Source organism: Primulina huaijiensis, chromosome 1 (assembly GCF_012295235.1).
Source record: "Primulina huaijiensis isolate GDHJ02 chromosome 1, ASM1229523v2, whole genome shotgun sequence".
Classification (NCBI taxonomy): domain Eukaryota; kingdom Viridiplantae; phylum Streptophyta; class Magnoliopsida; order Lamiales; family Gesneriaceae; genus Primulina; species Primulina huaijiensis.
Window position 1 is genome coordinate 2,447,110 of NC_133306.1, and position 16,807 is coordinate 2,463,916.

At 34.9% G+C, this 16,807-nt stretch overlaps 1 protein-coding gene across 1 annotated transcript; it reads right to left on the bottom strand.

Annotated features, from left to right (window-relative positions):
* Positions 1–85: 85 nt before the first annotated feature.
* On the bottom strand, positions 86–11,999 carry LOC140976398 (histone acetyltransferase HAC1-like). The gene is made up of 17 exons (XM_073440520.1): positions 11,790–11,999; positions 10,356–10,690; positions 9,360–9,471; positions 8,739–9,027; positions 8,156–8,674; positions 6,157–7,988; positions 5,366–5,662; positions 5,008–5,286; positions 3,950–4,078; positions 3,325–3,525; positions 3,073–3,215; positions 2,670–2,982; positions 2,267–2,406; positions 1,769–1,847; positions 1,269–1,658; positions 515–732; positions 86–402 (listed from the first exon to the last, which is right to left on the bottom strand). Exons 2-17 carry the CDS (start codon positions 10,547–10,549, stop codon positions 291–293), a joined length of 5,247 nt encoding a protein of 1,748 aa, XP_073296621.1. The 5' UTR covers positions 10,550–10,690; positions 11,790–11,999; the 3' UTR covers positions 86–290.
* Positions 12,000–16,807: the final 4,808 nt, after the last annotated feature.

Consider the following 16,807-nt stretch of genomic DNA (forward strand, 5'->3'; position numbering starts at 1 on the left):
AACAAAATTAAAGAATCAGTTATAATCTAGTCATAATGGCACACTTCAGAAGCTCTTTGGTAACAGAAGCAAGCAGACTCTGATCTTAAGGCTTCCCGATCAAACATATCTGGAGAAGTACCAATTAGAAATCGTGTGCCCTGGGGTGACATTGAATCGAAGCTCCTCTAATTTATATCTTCCAACAAATTTGACTTGTGATTGTAAGATGTCTTCCTTTGCCAGTCAAACGAAGTATAACTTTTGTTTTCAAAAAGCGGTGTATGTACAACATGAATGGCCGTAACTCATCAAGAACTCCCAGCAACCTCGGCAGCACGTTGCCTCATCATTTCCATTACAGCAGCACGACGTCGTGAATCAGATTGCTGTTGCAGCCTTCTCATGTGCTCCCTCAAATCCCTGCATAAGAAATGGGTAAATTTGTGAATAGTATTCTTTTTCATATTAATTTGTTTTACCTGAGGGTTAAAGCAAGATCGTGGGTGAGAAAAATGTATATTTCTGAACAAACCTGCATCGTGGTACATTGCATTCGGATTCCTTGCACGCTCTAGAATGAAGCTGAAGGAGATACCACATTTTCTTACACAAAACACAACCTCCAGAAGCACGGGTCTTGCACAGCATGCCATGGCGGAAAAGTCCTTTCACCTTGCGACAATTTGGATATTGGCAATGCGGTGAACGGCACTGAGAAGCATGCACCAGGAGCTCGAGCATTTTCCTCAGCTGCAACACCGAATAAACAATGTCATATCACACAACTTGCACCAAGAAGCCGAAGCTCATGCAAACTAGGTTCAATGTTTTATGTATTTGCGAGGACCATTATCTGCAAAAGATTAATAATCTTACAGAACTAAAAGGTACAAAGGAGGTGGATCTCAAGCATCTCTTTGTCTTAGCAGATATGGCATTCGAACTTAAATTCTTATCTAGCAGTCAGTTGCACCATTACATGTGGAATAACTAACAAGTCATTTTTAGCTACTAGGGCATTAGCCATGCACAACCGGTTGAGCTTAAACAGATAATGAGCCCTACACGAGGATCCATGGACTATCATCATAGCACACCTGGTGTGGCATAGAAACAGCTAGCTATCAGACATTTAACTTCCTAAAACTGGTCTAATTGGTTAAGTAGGTTGAGAATACCACAATATATTGGTAGAAAGCAATCAATATTTTGATTGAAAACAGATCATTAAAAAGCAACATCCATGGAGAATGGAACATCTGAAAACAAAGAAAAACATTAGTTACCTGCGCAACTCGTAATTCCCTAGCTTCCTTGTTTTGTGCATCCCGATCATTGGATGGATGATTAGTAAGTTTATGAGGATGATTAATTCCTCCATCCTTTTGATAGCAAGGATTGCATACATCATAATCGGGACATGTCTCACATCGCCAACCTTGGCCTGATTCTATATCAAGATGACACACATTGCATGTTGTCACAAAAGCTGGGGCTGTGGGGTTGTGAAGATGATAGAGGACCATCATTGAGGAATGTTTAGCTCGGCGAAGGGTATCATACTGATAATGGTTTCCTTGACAAAGGCTAAGGAAAGCCTGTCTGGTGTCAAAGAATTCACTCTCAAGAATTTCATCTTTATCCTTGGTATCATCAGGAACTCCACTAATTTCAACCTGCAAATAGAAAAAGCCTTGATCTAAATGCAAAGCTGTGTGAAGCAATGGAGAAAAGGAAAAGTACGAAATATCACGTTGGGTCCGAAATTCTGGTAACAAGGACTTACAGGATAAAGTGCATGCTTGTCCTTTTGATTAATAGGATGTCTCTCTCTGTCCTCACGTTTTCGCTCAGCGTCATAGCACCTAAAAGGTGAAATAGACACAATTCAGTGACACAATCTACAAGACGTTATTTTGGGAGAACCCAAAGAATTCGGGGTATAATCATGCAACCAAAATTTTAGATTGCATGTAAGCAGGAATATCAGCATAAAACACATCATGACTGAAAAAACAAAAAGAAAAAGAAAAAAAAGAAATAAGAAAGAAAGAAAGATCGTATCCCTGATTAACAACTGTAACTAGAAATAACAAATTCATACATTTTTGGAACATTTACATATTTTTACATCTTTTCTGTTTTCAGCTCGGATATGTATAATGTCTCAAACACATAAAATAGAGAGCCCAATAAATTACCCAACAAGGCATTGACAATCACATTTGGAACGAGACAGAGAATTTTTTTCTCTAAGGAAGCAAAAAAGGGCCAGAATCCTTACTTTTCACACAGATGAAAACTTTTGCACTGTTTGCAAACCCAGCGATTTCCAGACACCATTAAAATGCAGCAGTGAGAGCAAGCATACTGTAAGTGAACCATGATAAAGTCTTCCTTCATTGGAAAAATTGTCTCTCCAAGCTACAAGAATACAGAAGTTTAAGAACTAATTACAGAATCGTAAATAAGCTCTCTCTTTATTATGCACTTGAAGGGAAGAGCCAGGAAATAACAAAAACTCATAGCTGTAGAAATATTCATTAAAGCCATGTTTTAGTTATAAAAAAAAAAAAAAAAAAAAAAAAAAAAAAAAAAAAAAAANGCATCATAGATGTTCAAAGTAGACTGATGATGGAAATTTATAGCACTATTGATGATGAAAAAGATATTTAGCAAAAAATTACTTTATGCATTAACAGCAAATCTTTTGATGCATTGCCAGAAAGATCAGTTTGACCAGATGCTTTTAAGGCTCTTTTTGTTATGGCCTTCTTTATAATTCCCTTCTTATGTGGTTTTCTCCCATCATCTTCTTGTTGCAGTTGATATATCATGTCCTCCGCAGCACCAGGCCAATAATCTCCATCAAAGTATGGCAACCGGGATGCAGTTACCTTTGCTCTACATTCCCCGGTAGAAGTAAAGAAATGATCATAGAGATTAGTAAGCTCGGCGACAATTTTTTCATCCTTTGCCTTTCTTAACATTGCTAGATACCTGAAATAGAAGTTACAAAGTAAAACACTCATGTGCTGCCACAACAATCAATACATATGAGTCTCCTTTTCAGACAACCACAGAGCTTACCACTCTCGAAGTTTATCTGATTTCGGTGTCTTCTGAATTTCCGGGTGGCAATACAAAATGTAATCTTCACCCTTTAAAGGCGGGCACGCCCATATATAGCAGCTAGTGAAACCACGCTTTTTACAATAATCCAAGTACCCAATCTGGAATACAGAAAAACAGAGAAGGAACTTGCATTACAAATGGTAACAATGACCTCACCCTAAATCAGCCATAAGAGCAATTTCATAACCAATGAAGTAAATAACTTGCCAATATTTCATGGTACACAAAAGTCCGAAGAGCCTCCCCAGTAACGGCTTTGACCTCTGGCCTGAAATATTTAACAGAATCCAGGTATGACAGGTAGACTCGCCGATGATTTGGCTGCTGGCATTCTGATCCAAATTCTTGAACATACATGCCAAATAGGCATACTTCAACTCCTTCAATTTTTTGGAACAATAATACAACCTGAAAGATAGATATTATGGCTTTCGATGATTAACTTATGAAAAGTTCAACGCCCATAAATAATAACAATCCTTCATAAATAATCATTCCAACATTTGCTAACCACAAAAGTTATCGAAATCGATGACAAAACAGCTATCCCTTTCTCCATAAATTTGTGGCCTCATCAGTATGTACATAAACGGTCATACTAATAATGAAAGCCCTAACAGTAAAGACAAGTTGATAACGTTTACAATCAATACAGAACATGTAGATGTGCAACCTCAATATATTTTAGTCAACTAAAAGCATGGACAGCAGTAAAAGTTAGACTCTATCAAACAATTGACTCCTGTATATTTTAGAATGATAATGGAACTATGCTAGTTAATGATATTCCATATCTAAGAATCAGCCAATCAATTCCTTCAGTAAGCCATACCTTAGATTTATATGGGAACTCTAATGGATAATTTTCCTCCTGAAAAATATCAAGGAACCGTGGTTTGACATCCAGTTTTTTGTCCACTGATGACACCACTCTCACAACAAGAGCTTCCGCTCCTGGAACCTGGCAAAAGTGACAAGACAATACTTGAAAATAACAGACAGAATCATGCTAATCGAAAACAATTACAACCGCAACCACTAGGATACCAAAATTCAATTTTTTGCACATTACAAGACGGAGCATGTGTACTAAGTATGTACACTCTAGAAACTCTAAAAGCAGAGAAAGTTTAGTTATTATTTATTTTTTAAATTAGAGGTAAATTGGATATTACTCTATTACCACTTGGGATTACAACCATTACCTATATGTATAGTGACCATGGACAATTACAAGGCTTTCCTATTTTATGGTAACTTTATGAACAAAGTCCATTTCTAGAGTAAATTTAAAAAATTTCCTTACCATTTTTTATCTTCCCGTGACATTGCATATGGTTAAACAAATCATCAAGCTACTTAATTATTCAAGCTTTCATTTCTGCATTTGGGTTCATATATTTACAAAATTATTGTTCCTTAAAAAATTTATATATACTGCTAACAATTTTATAAGTAAGAACACATGGGAAAATATAACTGTCTAAACAATAAATCTACAGACGCGAGGGATCAAAAATAGGTCCATCATGCTGAGATAAAACAGCACAAAAACTTCATACTGAACAGTTTATTTTTTAGACAAATATACAAAGGAACCTTCTTCAGAAGTCAAAGCCCTATTTAAATACTTCTTAAAAGGCAGGTCTTACTCAATATAAAAAACTCCACAGGAATTACTGAACTTGAAATATCAAAGCATGAACTCAGGGTCAGTTCACCATCAAATGTCAAAAATATATTCCCTTACGAATCTCTAGAACCCATTTAGTAAGTCGCGATAACAAATAGAGTCGTGTTAAATAAAATAACTAATGCAAACTATCATTAAAGATCAATGGAAAATGAAAAACATCGCATCACATAAAATACGAGTAAAAATTGATTCACCTCATCATAACATTTGCCTTGAAGCCTTGCCCTATCCTGCCTTTCTTGCTTCAGCTTTGCAAATAATCGCTGCTCCATGTGATCACTCAATATTGTTCTAGGCAAATCTTTTGCTCCAAGAACAGCACTCTGTGGCAATGGCACGCGTTCTCCCTTTTCAACCTCGATTATATAACAATTTGGACAAGTGTACTCAGCTTGTCCACCATCATTTCTCCGCCCATTGAATAATGTACAAATTTGATGTTGCCAAGCTTCACATTTGTCACATTGTACCCACTGCAATATAAACGTTCGGTATCTTAATATACTCACTGCTGCAGCCAAGAAAAATACCAAATAAGTAGATGTGATATACCCATTCTTCAGTTTCCTCGTCATTTTTCTTCTTCTCCATCCTCGCCTTTGGAATGGGAGTCCCATCAACCACAACAGCTTCTCCACGGGAATCATTATAACATGGAATGCAGAAGTAATGACGAGTTTCTCCAGCTCCAAAGGTATAATACATTGCATTTCTTTTAATTCGAGCACCACAAGGCGTACAATATATAGGGGGCGGTTCAAAAGTAAGCTTCTCAACTGCACAGAGCTGGCAAGAATTTTCACTCATGGAATGCTCCATTGCTTGATTCTTTTCTGCTTTTGCTTTACTCTGTGTTGACAAAGTATATGTAACAAATTTTCATGAGGATAGCGAATCACACAAGCAAAGAACGCATAAGATATATCATGGTTCTTTTAATGAAAAAGAGCATAAGATATTTCATGTAAATGAGATCAATTACAAGAAATTGTACTTGTTGCACCATCTCCTCTCCAGTGAGGATAGTGTGCATCATGCTTTTTAATATATTGGGTACACTACACTTCTTGATAATGAAGATGAAGGTAAAAACACAAAGTGGTTCTTATTCTTCTAAATTCACCTTTCATCTATAGCTGCATCTAATTTCATAGACTATCAAAACGACAAAATTTCATGTAAAACATGCTTCCCCTTTTAAAAATTGCATCTAGGAGTCTCATAGCATCTTATGTTCAGAAATGCATATAAGGAGTGTCTGCCAAACAGCCACAATTTTGTCAGACAGAATGATTATATAAATAAAGGAATACAATAGATAACAAGTATAATATGATACTAACCTGGCCTACCCACTGTCTAAGGCCTGAAATGTGCCGCCGGACTTGTTCAGGTGTAAACAATTCCGTCATTGATACCCCATTTATTTTGGGCTTCCCGGACTTGGTTGTACTCTCAGAAGGTATTGATGAATTTTCTGGCTTAGCTTGTACTGTTTCCTTCTCAATCTTAATGACTTCCTGAACAACAAATCTAGTAGGGTTATTTGACAAAAATAGATCACCTTCATGCCTTTTGATATCAGCATCATCCACGTTATCTTGCTTCATTTCAGTAAACTGGGAACTTAATTGTCTATTGCTTACAGAAACCTCCAGTTTAGATTCAGAAACTTCAGATTTCATTAGAAGAATAGAATCATGATTCTGGTCAATATGCAGCACCTTCTGGAGAGGAGGTTCATCTACAGCAGAAACCAGTGCAGCAGAACTTTCATTTTCATAGGCAAGAGATCGGGAGCCTTGTTCAATTTTCATGCGCTTAATAGAAGGATGTAGATCTTCAGGAGTTTCAGCGATCACCAAGCTAGACTTCAGAATTGTCTTTCCAGCAATTTCAGCAGTATCATTAGATTTACAGGATCCATTGATAGATCCAGGTAAACCCGAATTCATGTCAGAATGTGCACACGCCTTTCGTTGTGCCTGCACAAAATTCGAAACAGGAATACAAACTGGGCAGCTTGCATCCCGACAGAGCCTTTTATGGTTCACTAAGATCTTAGTAACATGGCAACGAGGGAATGGACACTTATATATGTTGCAACAATCCATGTGTTTCAACAATTCCCGAACCTTTATGCAGTTAGGTTCTTGGCATTTCCCTTCTGGAGCAGAACATCGACGCGCATGCAGCAAAAATAATAGCCATCTTTGTTGATTTTTGAATTGTCGTTCACGGTTAAGGTTGTTAGATCTAGATATTGTATTGCTTGAATTCGGGGGTACTGATCTAGAAGCATCAGATTGACCGATAATTGATTCTTCTGAGGATAAATTATTTAGCTGAGCCACATCTTGGCCAGTTAATCTGTGATGAAATTCATCTTGCACATTTTGATCATTCAGGAGTCTTCCTGACACTTGAGATACATCTTGAGAATTAGAATACCATTGACCACGAAATGATGCATCCGACTGGATGCCACAGGCGAAATTCGCAAATTCACTTTGAGAATTAGCAGCAAACTGTTGCGGATGTAATAACTGCATCTGATCTGAAGTTTGTGTTAGCGATGAACAGACATCTTGTGGACCAGATGGATGTGACAGCAACTGTGTAGCTCTAGACTGGTTTTCCATAGTATTTTGTTGAAACTGAGTCTGCGTATCAGAAAAACGGAAGGGATCGGACACTTGTGAATGCAGGCCATCGCCACGAAGTTCAGTTGCACGCCCAGACTTTGCCTCGGAAACTGTATTAGCTGTTTGTTGAGACTGTTCATATGTATCATTCTTTGACAACAGCTGGTTTTGAGTTTGCTGATTTTGCTGGACTTGATGCTGAACAAGTTGCTGGCGCTGAAATTGATGAGATGGCTGTTGAAATTGTTGTTGATGAGTATGCACAAGATTTTCCCTCCCTGAATACTGTGATTGAGAATTCAATTTGTCAGACCGGTCAAGAGATTGAGATTTCATAGCTGTCATCTGATGAACTGCGTTCATGGTCGGTTGACTGGTCATCATAGGAGAGTTTGTTTTCGGAACGGATTGCATTTGCATGGATACAGCATTCAAGCCCTGATTGTTCATCATTGACCCAACAGATGTGACCGAAACATACATGTTTCCAGACCCTGCAGCATCAGCCGCACCAATTTCATATCCATCTCCTAAAAAGTAGAATGGGTTGTGAGCGTAAAACAAATCAGCAAGTTCCAAAAAAATTATGCTAAAATCAAATCTCTAGTGTTATCACAAGTTTTCCAGTTCAGAAATGCATAGGGGAGAGAAGGGGGGAGGGAAACTAGGAGAGGTGGAAAAGAAAGAAAGATTATACCCTGCATTGCTGGTCGTATATTTTGGTCAGATTGTTGATGCATGGGTTTGATGAAGTTTCCATACATTGTCCCGCTTAAATAGCTTTCAGTGGTACCTGGACCATTCATCAGGGACATATTGTTTCCCATCATCCCCAAACCTCCATTTAAGGGCCCATTAGACAATCCATAGGACTTCTGATGCAACGTAGATCTGATTTCACTGCCCATATGCCCACCAATATTATGTAACATACGACTATTTTGACTGCTAATATACTGCTTTTGCTGTATCTGGTGTGAGACAACTGAAGATTCAACAGGCTGAAATGCCTCGACATTATTTGATGACTCCATGCTCACGAATGACTGGTTATTTGCATTACTGTTAATGTCATTATTACTAGAACTATTAAATCCAGGAGTGGGAATCATTTGACTCGTCACTCTTTGTGCACCCATGGATGTCATCATGTTATTGCCCCCGGAATTCACAGAGAAGGCAGAAGATGGTTGTTGGTATCTACTAGCCAAAACTCCTACAAAAAAAATCTATCAGACAGGATCAAAAAGGATATCATGAGAATGAAAACCGTAAATTACCATCAGATGAACCATAGGAACCACCAGAATTCCCAGTAGGATAGAAGCTTCCAGAATTAACAGCGGGAGATCTAATCATGTTAGCGTTGGCTACGAGAGAGCTATCCATGGTGGAAGTTCCAATCAAGCCAGGGTTCCCAGTTTGTTGCAATCCAGGTGTTGGTATCATAGTACCAATAGAATTGGAAGAATTAGCATGCGAAAACTGCTGATTGTTATTGCTCATAGGTACGCGTTTAATCAAAACTTGCAAACGATTTTCCAAAGTTTCCAGGTTAATATACTCCTCCTGATAAGCATATCAATTGTTACTAAACGAAGTTATATGTTTAATAAAACAGTCAAACATCATACCAAAGTGGCCAGGTTTAACGACTACTCATGCAACAAGATAATAAATTATTTCACTAGTTATTACTTCAAAAGGAAAAACCAGAAGACATTCACAGTATTAACAGTTTAAAAGGTTTGGAAGACAACTACAGGTTCCAATGAAGTCTTTAGTCTTTACCCCTGTGGTATCCATGAAAATGATTACTTATTTCCATATATATGTTATTCCTGAAAATGATCATGATGACTTATTTGAATACACAGAAACTGAATACGAATATACCATACCATTGTGGTAGCATTCTTTGCCAAACCCTCTTCTAAGCGTTTCACTAAATCAATAATTTTCTTAGAGGGTGCCTCATGAGGCGGCTGACGCCGCTGACAAATAAATCCCAAGCTGCAGCATAGGAAAGCTAAAATTTTAGGGAGAGAACTCAAAAACAATTCAAGTATAAGAGCAGTAAGTTTATGGAAGTGCTGTCCAGCATTAATATCATGAAACAGTTGCAGCAATAGCATCAAAAGCTTGGGGTAATGGAAATTTGAAAACATTCATTTAAAACAAGATAGCAATATAATAATGTAATAGAAAGAAAGAAAAATACATAATTTATCCACACAAAAAGTAAGTTACCAAATGCAAAAGGAAATGGCTGCACGTACCATCATGCATTTTTCCAAAATAACATGACGCTAACATGGTAATTGCGTAAAATATGCCATTCTAAAAATTTTCTCAACATTTAACAAAACAGAATTAAAAAGCAAACAAGTGAAAAGAAAAAATATAATGCAGGCACAAATATTTGTTAAAGCTCGTTAAGAAGATTTTACCCTCGCGAATGTATTACATAGTCTTATTTTTCATGGACACCACCCAAAATGAGGCAGCAGTAAGGGAAGGACCGCAGTCAGTAAAAAATGAAAAAGAAGATCACTTTTATATTAGAGGGGAATAGACCTCTCTTTGGAACACAATGCAGCTGAAGCCTAAAGAAAAAGGTAACAAAAATTAAACGAATGAAATAGTGCAGAAAGATGCAAAAGTTGTTTTAGAATACAGAGGAACTCCTGTTGGTTATATCATCAATGCAATCCATGTTGAATTAGAAACCTACTGCATCTTCATTCATATATTGCCACAGAGATTTCAATTATACTTTTTCCATTTATTAATTAGTTATATAACTTTCTGCCTTACACAGTGCAAAAATACTATTATTTTGTGACATTTTTCCGATCAAAATATGTCTTCAATGGCTATGACAGGAAAAGTCTTACATTTTTTCTTGCATAAATCTGCGTGCTCTCGTGATATCAGGGTTGTCTGTATTCAAGAGATTTTGCTGGATAACAGGATTTTGCATCTGACTGGGTATCGAATTCCCATTTTGTTGTGACATCCCAGGCAACATAGTGCCAGCTTGGTTTGGTACCTGGCCAATTTGCCCTGAATGGTGGGTTTGTGTATTCATCTTTGTTTTAGGCTAATAAATACACCTTCGATAAAATAAGATCAGACTTCTCCATTATAGTCATAAACTAGTCAGGACAAAGCTATGTCAAATCATGTATCTCGGATAACAGGGGCAATGCCCTAACTTCACCAAAAAGACCTGCAAAGCAAAACCCCCAAAAGACAGAAAACCAATTGAGAAGTCAGTTAACATGATATCATGCTAATATCACAAATTCTTAATGTGCAACCTTCTTTTAACCAACAACGAAGCATAAACCCATTTCAAAAGTAAATGGCAGCTGATTTTACATTGCAAATTTTATCCATAAACCTTAATTAATAGGTCAAACAACAATTTCTGCACCAAAATCACCCTTGATTCATGGAATGTTAGGGATACACCAAAGACAGGCGATACAGATGTAAATTAAAGATGAACTTAATTGAAATTCAATGATGCATGATAAATAGTTAAATACAGAACAGTGCTTGAACCTGATTCAATTAGCAGCTTCAAAAATAAAAAATGCGCTTCCAGTTTAAGGGAAAAAATAAAAAATTCAGTGAGATATGCATCATATAAAACCTAAAGGCAACGTGATAAAAAATAAGAAAGAGAATTTAAATTTTCTTTTTTTTTTTTTAACAAACCAAATGTGAAATAAAGCATCTAATATTTATTGGTTTCAATAATAAAATATAAACATGATTTCCTAGCCAATTTTTTCCTTAAAAAAAAGGAAACACTAGACGGTTCAAATCTAGACCGTGAGATATGTAACTTGATAACTTGATAGAACAAAAAGTAAATAGTAAAGTTTTTCCCATTATAGATAACATGAATGCACAGAGTATTTCTAAGCAAAAATAATTAGGCATTTCGTCTGATTGAAAAAGGAGACAAATAAAGTTACCAAGATCCAAAATTTTAACAGCTGCGCAGTAAATTAAACATGGGCTTGAACAAATAGCTTGCAGTATGCAATTTCCCATAAGCTTGATCATATGCATAATCACGTATATGTGTTGCATGAACGCGTTTAACGCAATCAGTCAGACCCAAATCACCGCAGTTACATCCGAGATGAAATGGATGAACTTTACAATACTAGGGTTCCATCAAATTGGGGGAACTCCAAGTCATGAATCAGTTATGATCAAATGCATGCTAGGCTGTCAATTGGAACAAAGATTGATTCGAATTGATAGTGGAATCCAAAATAAAAACGGAAATGAAAAAATCAATAAACATTTACCAGAGTTTGAAAACTGCACGAGCGTAAATGTGGACAATGAACAGTAGAAAACCTAACGAGCTGAACCGTCAGCTGATTGATTGCTTCTCTGAAGCTCCAATGTCGCCGGGCGGGAGCTACGGTGTAGAACGGTGATTCGACGAAGAAATGGGCCGATTTAGCAAGTACGTGTATTTTTGTAAATTTCGTGTACAGTGTGGTCGGTGTTTTTATACTTTTTGTTTATTATTATTATTATTACATACACATACTACTATAAAGACACGGTTCGGTTTTTTTTTTTTTTTTTACATAAATAAATATTATCTATTTAAGTTTTTTTCAAAAAAATTCTCTGTCTATATTTAAAATATACATTTACAATTCTTTCGAATATGCTAGTGTAACTTTCAAATATGAAATGGATGACGAATTGCCATTTGAGAGAAAAACTATGATTTTTTGTGTAGATTTTAGACAAATATTATCAGTTATTTGTTAAATGGGGATCAAGTCTAGATCAAATTGTTGCAAGCATTTCAAGATCGTCATTTTAAAATCCCCTCAAGACATTTCTAGAACAAAATATGATATTGCCAAAGATATCGAGTTCTCACAATTTATATTATGTTTTGGTGATGACTTGGAAGATACTGTGAATGGTAATTTTATAAAGCTATCAGATTCAATGATCATTCCATAAGAAGGTGAATAATCAATTGATCAGTAGATTGATATGTTTTCCTAATATGATTGTTCATATACATGATGCAAACTACAAGGTTGACAGAGCTATTATTACTATAAAAAATGTAAATATTGATGAAATCAGTGAAATGGTGATTTTAAAATTTCCAAGAGAAGAAAAAGTATGCTCATCTTGGGCCTCCTTAGAAGATGATGAAAATAATATTTTTCAAGAAGAGTTTTTGAATTCCCTTTGTCCGAGTGATTTGACATCTCATAGAATCACATTGAAAGTAGGTTGCCCAACCACACTCTTATGGAATGTTGCACCTGAACTATAATTATGCAATGGAGCGAGGTTAATATGCCGCAATCTCGGGATAAACTTCATTGATGCGGAAAAAGTAACTGGTCTTCACAAGGGTACACGATATTTTCTTCATCGAATACCATCGAAAAAAGAATAAATTTCAGGACTCCTACTTGAACTGACACGTAGCCATTACCCAATTATATTAAGTTTTGTTACAATAAACAAGGCCAAGGTCAAACAATATCAAATATTGGTATCTTACCGCTCAATCGAATATTTAGCAATGACCAGCTTCATGTTGCACTATCAAGAGGAGTTACTCAACGATTTACAAAAAATTAAGTAAAAGATGGAAAGTTACAAAATCGATCTGGTGTGTACACCAAAAATTGTGTACAAAGACGTACTTTTAGCAAATGGATGAGAAAAAAATAATAGTGAGATATTATGCTTTCTTTTTTTTTTATATTGTAAAAGCAAATTTTATATTCAAATATTCATAAAATTTATGTACTTTATTTTGGAAACATGGCAATGTTTAAATCTTTTGATGCACTTCAATGCAAACAAAACAAAAGTTGAATAATTGGATGTTATTGAAGAATATCAACGAAATTGTTACATCTCATAGTTTTTGCGAAAACAAACATAACTTATTATATTAGATCAAACTATCGTTTCCTCTATATTACAAGCACTCCACCACTTCAGCAGAATCCTTTCAACCGGTCTCGTAATACTAAGTTACTCGACTGTCTCTTGCGCATTAATATGTGGCAAACTACAAAATTGTTCATTGTATCCAATAATATCTATAAACGGTCGAGTCAACACATCTTACAAGGATCATACCTATTTTTTCAAAAACGTTGGTAGACTGACCATACCCAACAAACATGATGTCAGAAGATCATGATGTTTTCCACAAAAGTCTATGTGCAGAGCTGGTTATCAAAAAAGGACAACAACATCAATGCATTGGCATTAATGCTCATTTAATGAGCTACAACTGAACGTTGAACGAAAAAGTACGTAGGATAACATAAATAGAGAATGCCAAGAAGAGCAAATCAGACAGACGACTCAAAGCTTGCATTTTTAAAAAGACTTCCGAAAACTTATCACTTTGATATTTACTCACTGCTCATCAGCTATCGCTCCAAAGAATATTTAATCGGATCAGCAATAGTCTTCAAGAATTTCTGTCAAACTACTTGATCGTTTCTTGTCAAAATCATTTGAGAAGTTTCTTGACAGTTTGAATTAAATGATTCATCATCTTATTTCTACATTGGTTGTTAGACCATGTTTCAACCATTGTAAGAAGTTACTAGTATTCTCAATTTAGACAGTGAATAATTCCTAAGGTTGAAGTGTGATGTTACAAGTTTTGTAAAACCAAAGTCTTCTAGCAGAGTTCTTTCATAAGTGGAAGAAATAGTGATGTATGATTTTGAGTATCCGAACATCCATATATTTGAATATAAATTAGTCATAAGATTCATCGGATCGTTTCCGCACAATCTGTGGTACGACCATTTGTTAAGAGTTGAGAAAATATGGCCTTGATATTTAACACCATCAAGATCAGCTGACTATTTGACACGATTTAGAATAAAAAATTTAAAAGAGTTTATTCACCACATCTAAACTCTAACCCGATCCTAACAAAAATGAATTGTGGTTGAATGTAGTTTCTTATGGTATATTTTAATTAAATGATATTTTATTTGTGTCTCACAAATATAATATATTTTTATCTATAAATATCAATAGTTAACATTAACTTTAATAAATTCGAAACCAGTTAAGACACATATAATTGGTTTGGGCTGGAAAATCACAACTTGGATAAAAATATATGACTTCAGACGTTTGATTTTAAGAATTTTCGGAAACTTGAGAGACATACGTAAAAAAGTTCATTACACGCTCTTTATTTTTAGTTTAACAATGAAAATGATAAGCAGTGCAAAGAGAATATGTTTGATTAAATGATGAGATCTTGCGCAGGCATGGAAACATATATTTTTTAAATTTTCTAAATGCAGAATGTGCAATATTTATTTTATTTTTATTTTTATTTTATTATTTTTTCGATAATTTTGTAGAAAGACACAAAATCAAGAACACAAATAGAAGATAAAATATTGTTCAAGTAAATATGTATTATATATATAAAACAAATAAAATAATGACACACTTATATTTTTTGATTTATTTGTTTTTATTTAACAGAGAAATAATAAGACACACCAATAATGTTGATGTGATAATGATATTACACAAATCACATATTATACAATTTCAATATTAATTTAATTTAATAAAATAAAATTTTCTCAATTTAGAATTGTTGGTCTTGCAGTTCTACGATGGTCGTGCGGATCAAGCAATAATACATTTTAGTTATATTTTAATTGAACACAAAGTGAGTATGTTATATAAATTTTTGGACAGTTGACTAAAAAAATTGAAAAGGGATGAAAATATCATTTAAGATGACGGTGAATATTTTATTCATTATGTCTTTTGTATTTGGCGATCATTGTATATAGGGATGTCAATGAGTCCGGGTTTTACCCAGACCCACAATGGACCCACCCTATCTGGGGCGGGTTTGGGCATACTAAATGGTCATGGGACGGGTCTCGGGTCTAATTTTTCAGGCCCATCTGGGTATGGGATGGGTCATGGGTCCTATAATACCCGTCCCATAACCTCCCCATATATGTAGATATAAATTGATATGCTCGCGAAGATGGTTGTGAGGTGAGATGGAAGGTAAATAAATCACAGTTTTATTTTGTTATTGTATTTTCATTTTAATTTTGTTAGTATACTTTCTCTCTTTAAATTACATTTTTTTACGGTTTTAAATTACAATTTTATTTTTTCAATGTATTTTCTCTATTTAATTTTGTAGTTAATTCTTCAAGTAATTTACCAACTTGTCCTACCATTCTTGATGAAGAGGAAGATGATCATGAAGAATGTGTCTAAAATATTGCTTACTCGCTGATTTTACATTGATCTGTTTAAGTTCTGATGAGTTATTTTTGGGGATGACAAGATTTTTTTTGGAGAGCTAGTAACTTTTTTTTTTAATGTAATTCATTACGTCGTGAAAATACTTTGTTTGTTATTATTAAGTGTGGTCGAAGACATGAATTAGTTTTCTATTGTGTTTTATTTAGAGACTTGTTTGTTTCATAATTCAGTCATGTGATAAGAAGATTACAGTTTTCATTTAAAAAAATTTCGGGTCTAACGGGTCTCGCGGGTCTACCCGACCCCATTTCGTATTTGGGGTGGGGTGGGTCCGAAGAATATTTAACCGGGGTGGGACGGGTAATGGGTCAAAGTTTTCTTCATTGGGCGGGTCTTGGGTTTAGCCATACCCGTCCCATTGACATCTCTAATTGTATAAGCTGATGAAGGATTAAACATTCATTATATAATTTATATTATATTATAATATTAAATCAAATTACAAATATAAAACATCTGTTCTATAAATTGATTAAACAATATATCAAATATTCAATATTATGTTACACACGCAATACATGTGTCTCGGTTGATGGTTTTTAATAATATATTAAGATAGTGAGTGTTCTAAAAAGCGTCGTCCAGGATCGCTTAGGTGTCGGGTGGTCGCTCACCGCTTCGATTTTTAGAAGCCATTTAAGCGACCGTATATTGTAATATATATAAATTTTTTATTTTTTTAAAAAATATTGTTTGATATATTTTTTAATCAATTTATATTGTATAAAGTGAAAAAATATGTCATTGATTTTGAGTTTGAATTCGATATAGAGAAATTATTTGATAAATATGAAAATAAACACAAAAAATTAAATATTTAGGTAAAAGAATGATCCCCGTAAGAGGTTGGCGGAAACGGAAGATAAAAATAAATAAATAAATATATATATTTCTATACTATTATGTTAAGTGTGAGGACATGATAATAACTAACTAGAGAGGACACTAACTTTTTTTTCCAATTTTACCCTTATATGATATTAATATT

Bases quoted from the DNA above. Each gene is read 5' to 3' on its own strand.
- LOC140976398 (XM_073440520.1), bottom strand. From the start codon at position 10,549: ATGAATACACAAACCCACCATTCAGGGCAAATTGGCCAGGTACCAAAC. The intron at 3,526-3,949 runs GTATGGCTTACT...TCTATCTTTCAG, and splicing joins AGTTCCCATATAAATCTAAG to GTTGTATTATTGTTCCAAAA. The intron at 2,407-2,669 runs GTAATTTTTTGC...GTATTCTTGTAG, and splicing joins ATTTGCTGTTAATGCATAAA to CTTGGAGAGACAATTTTTCC.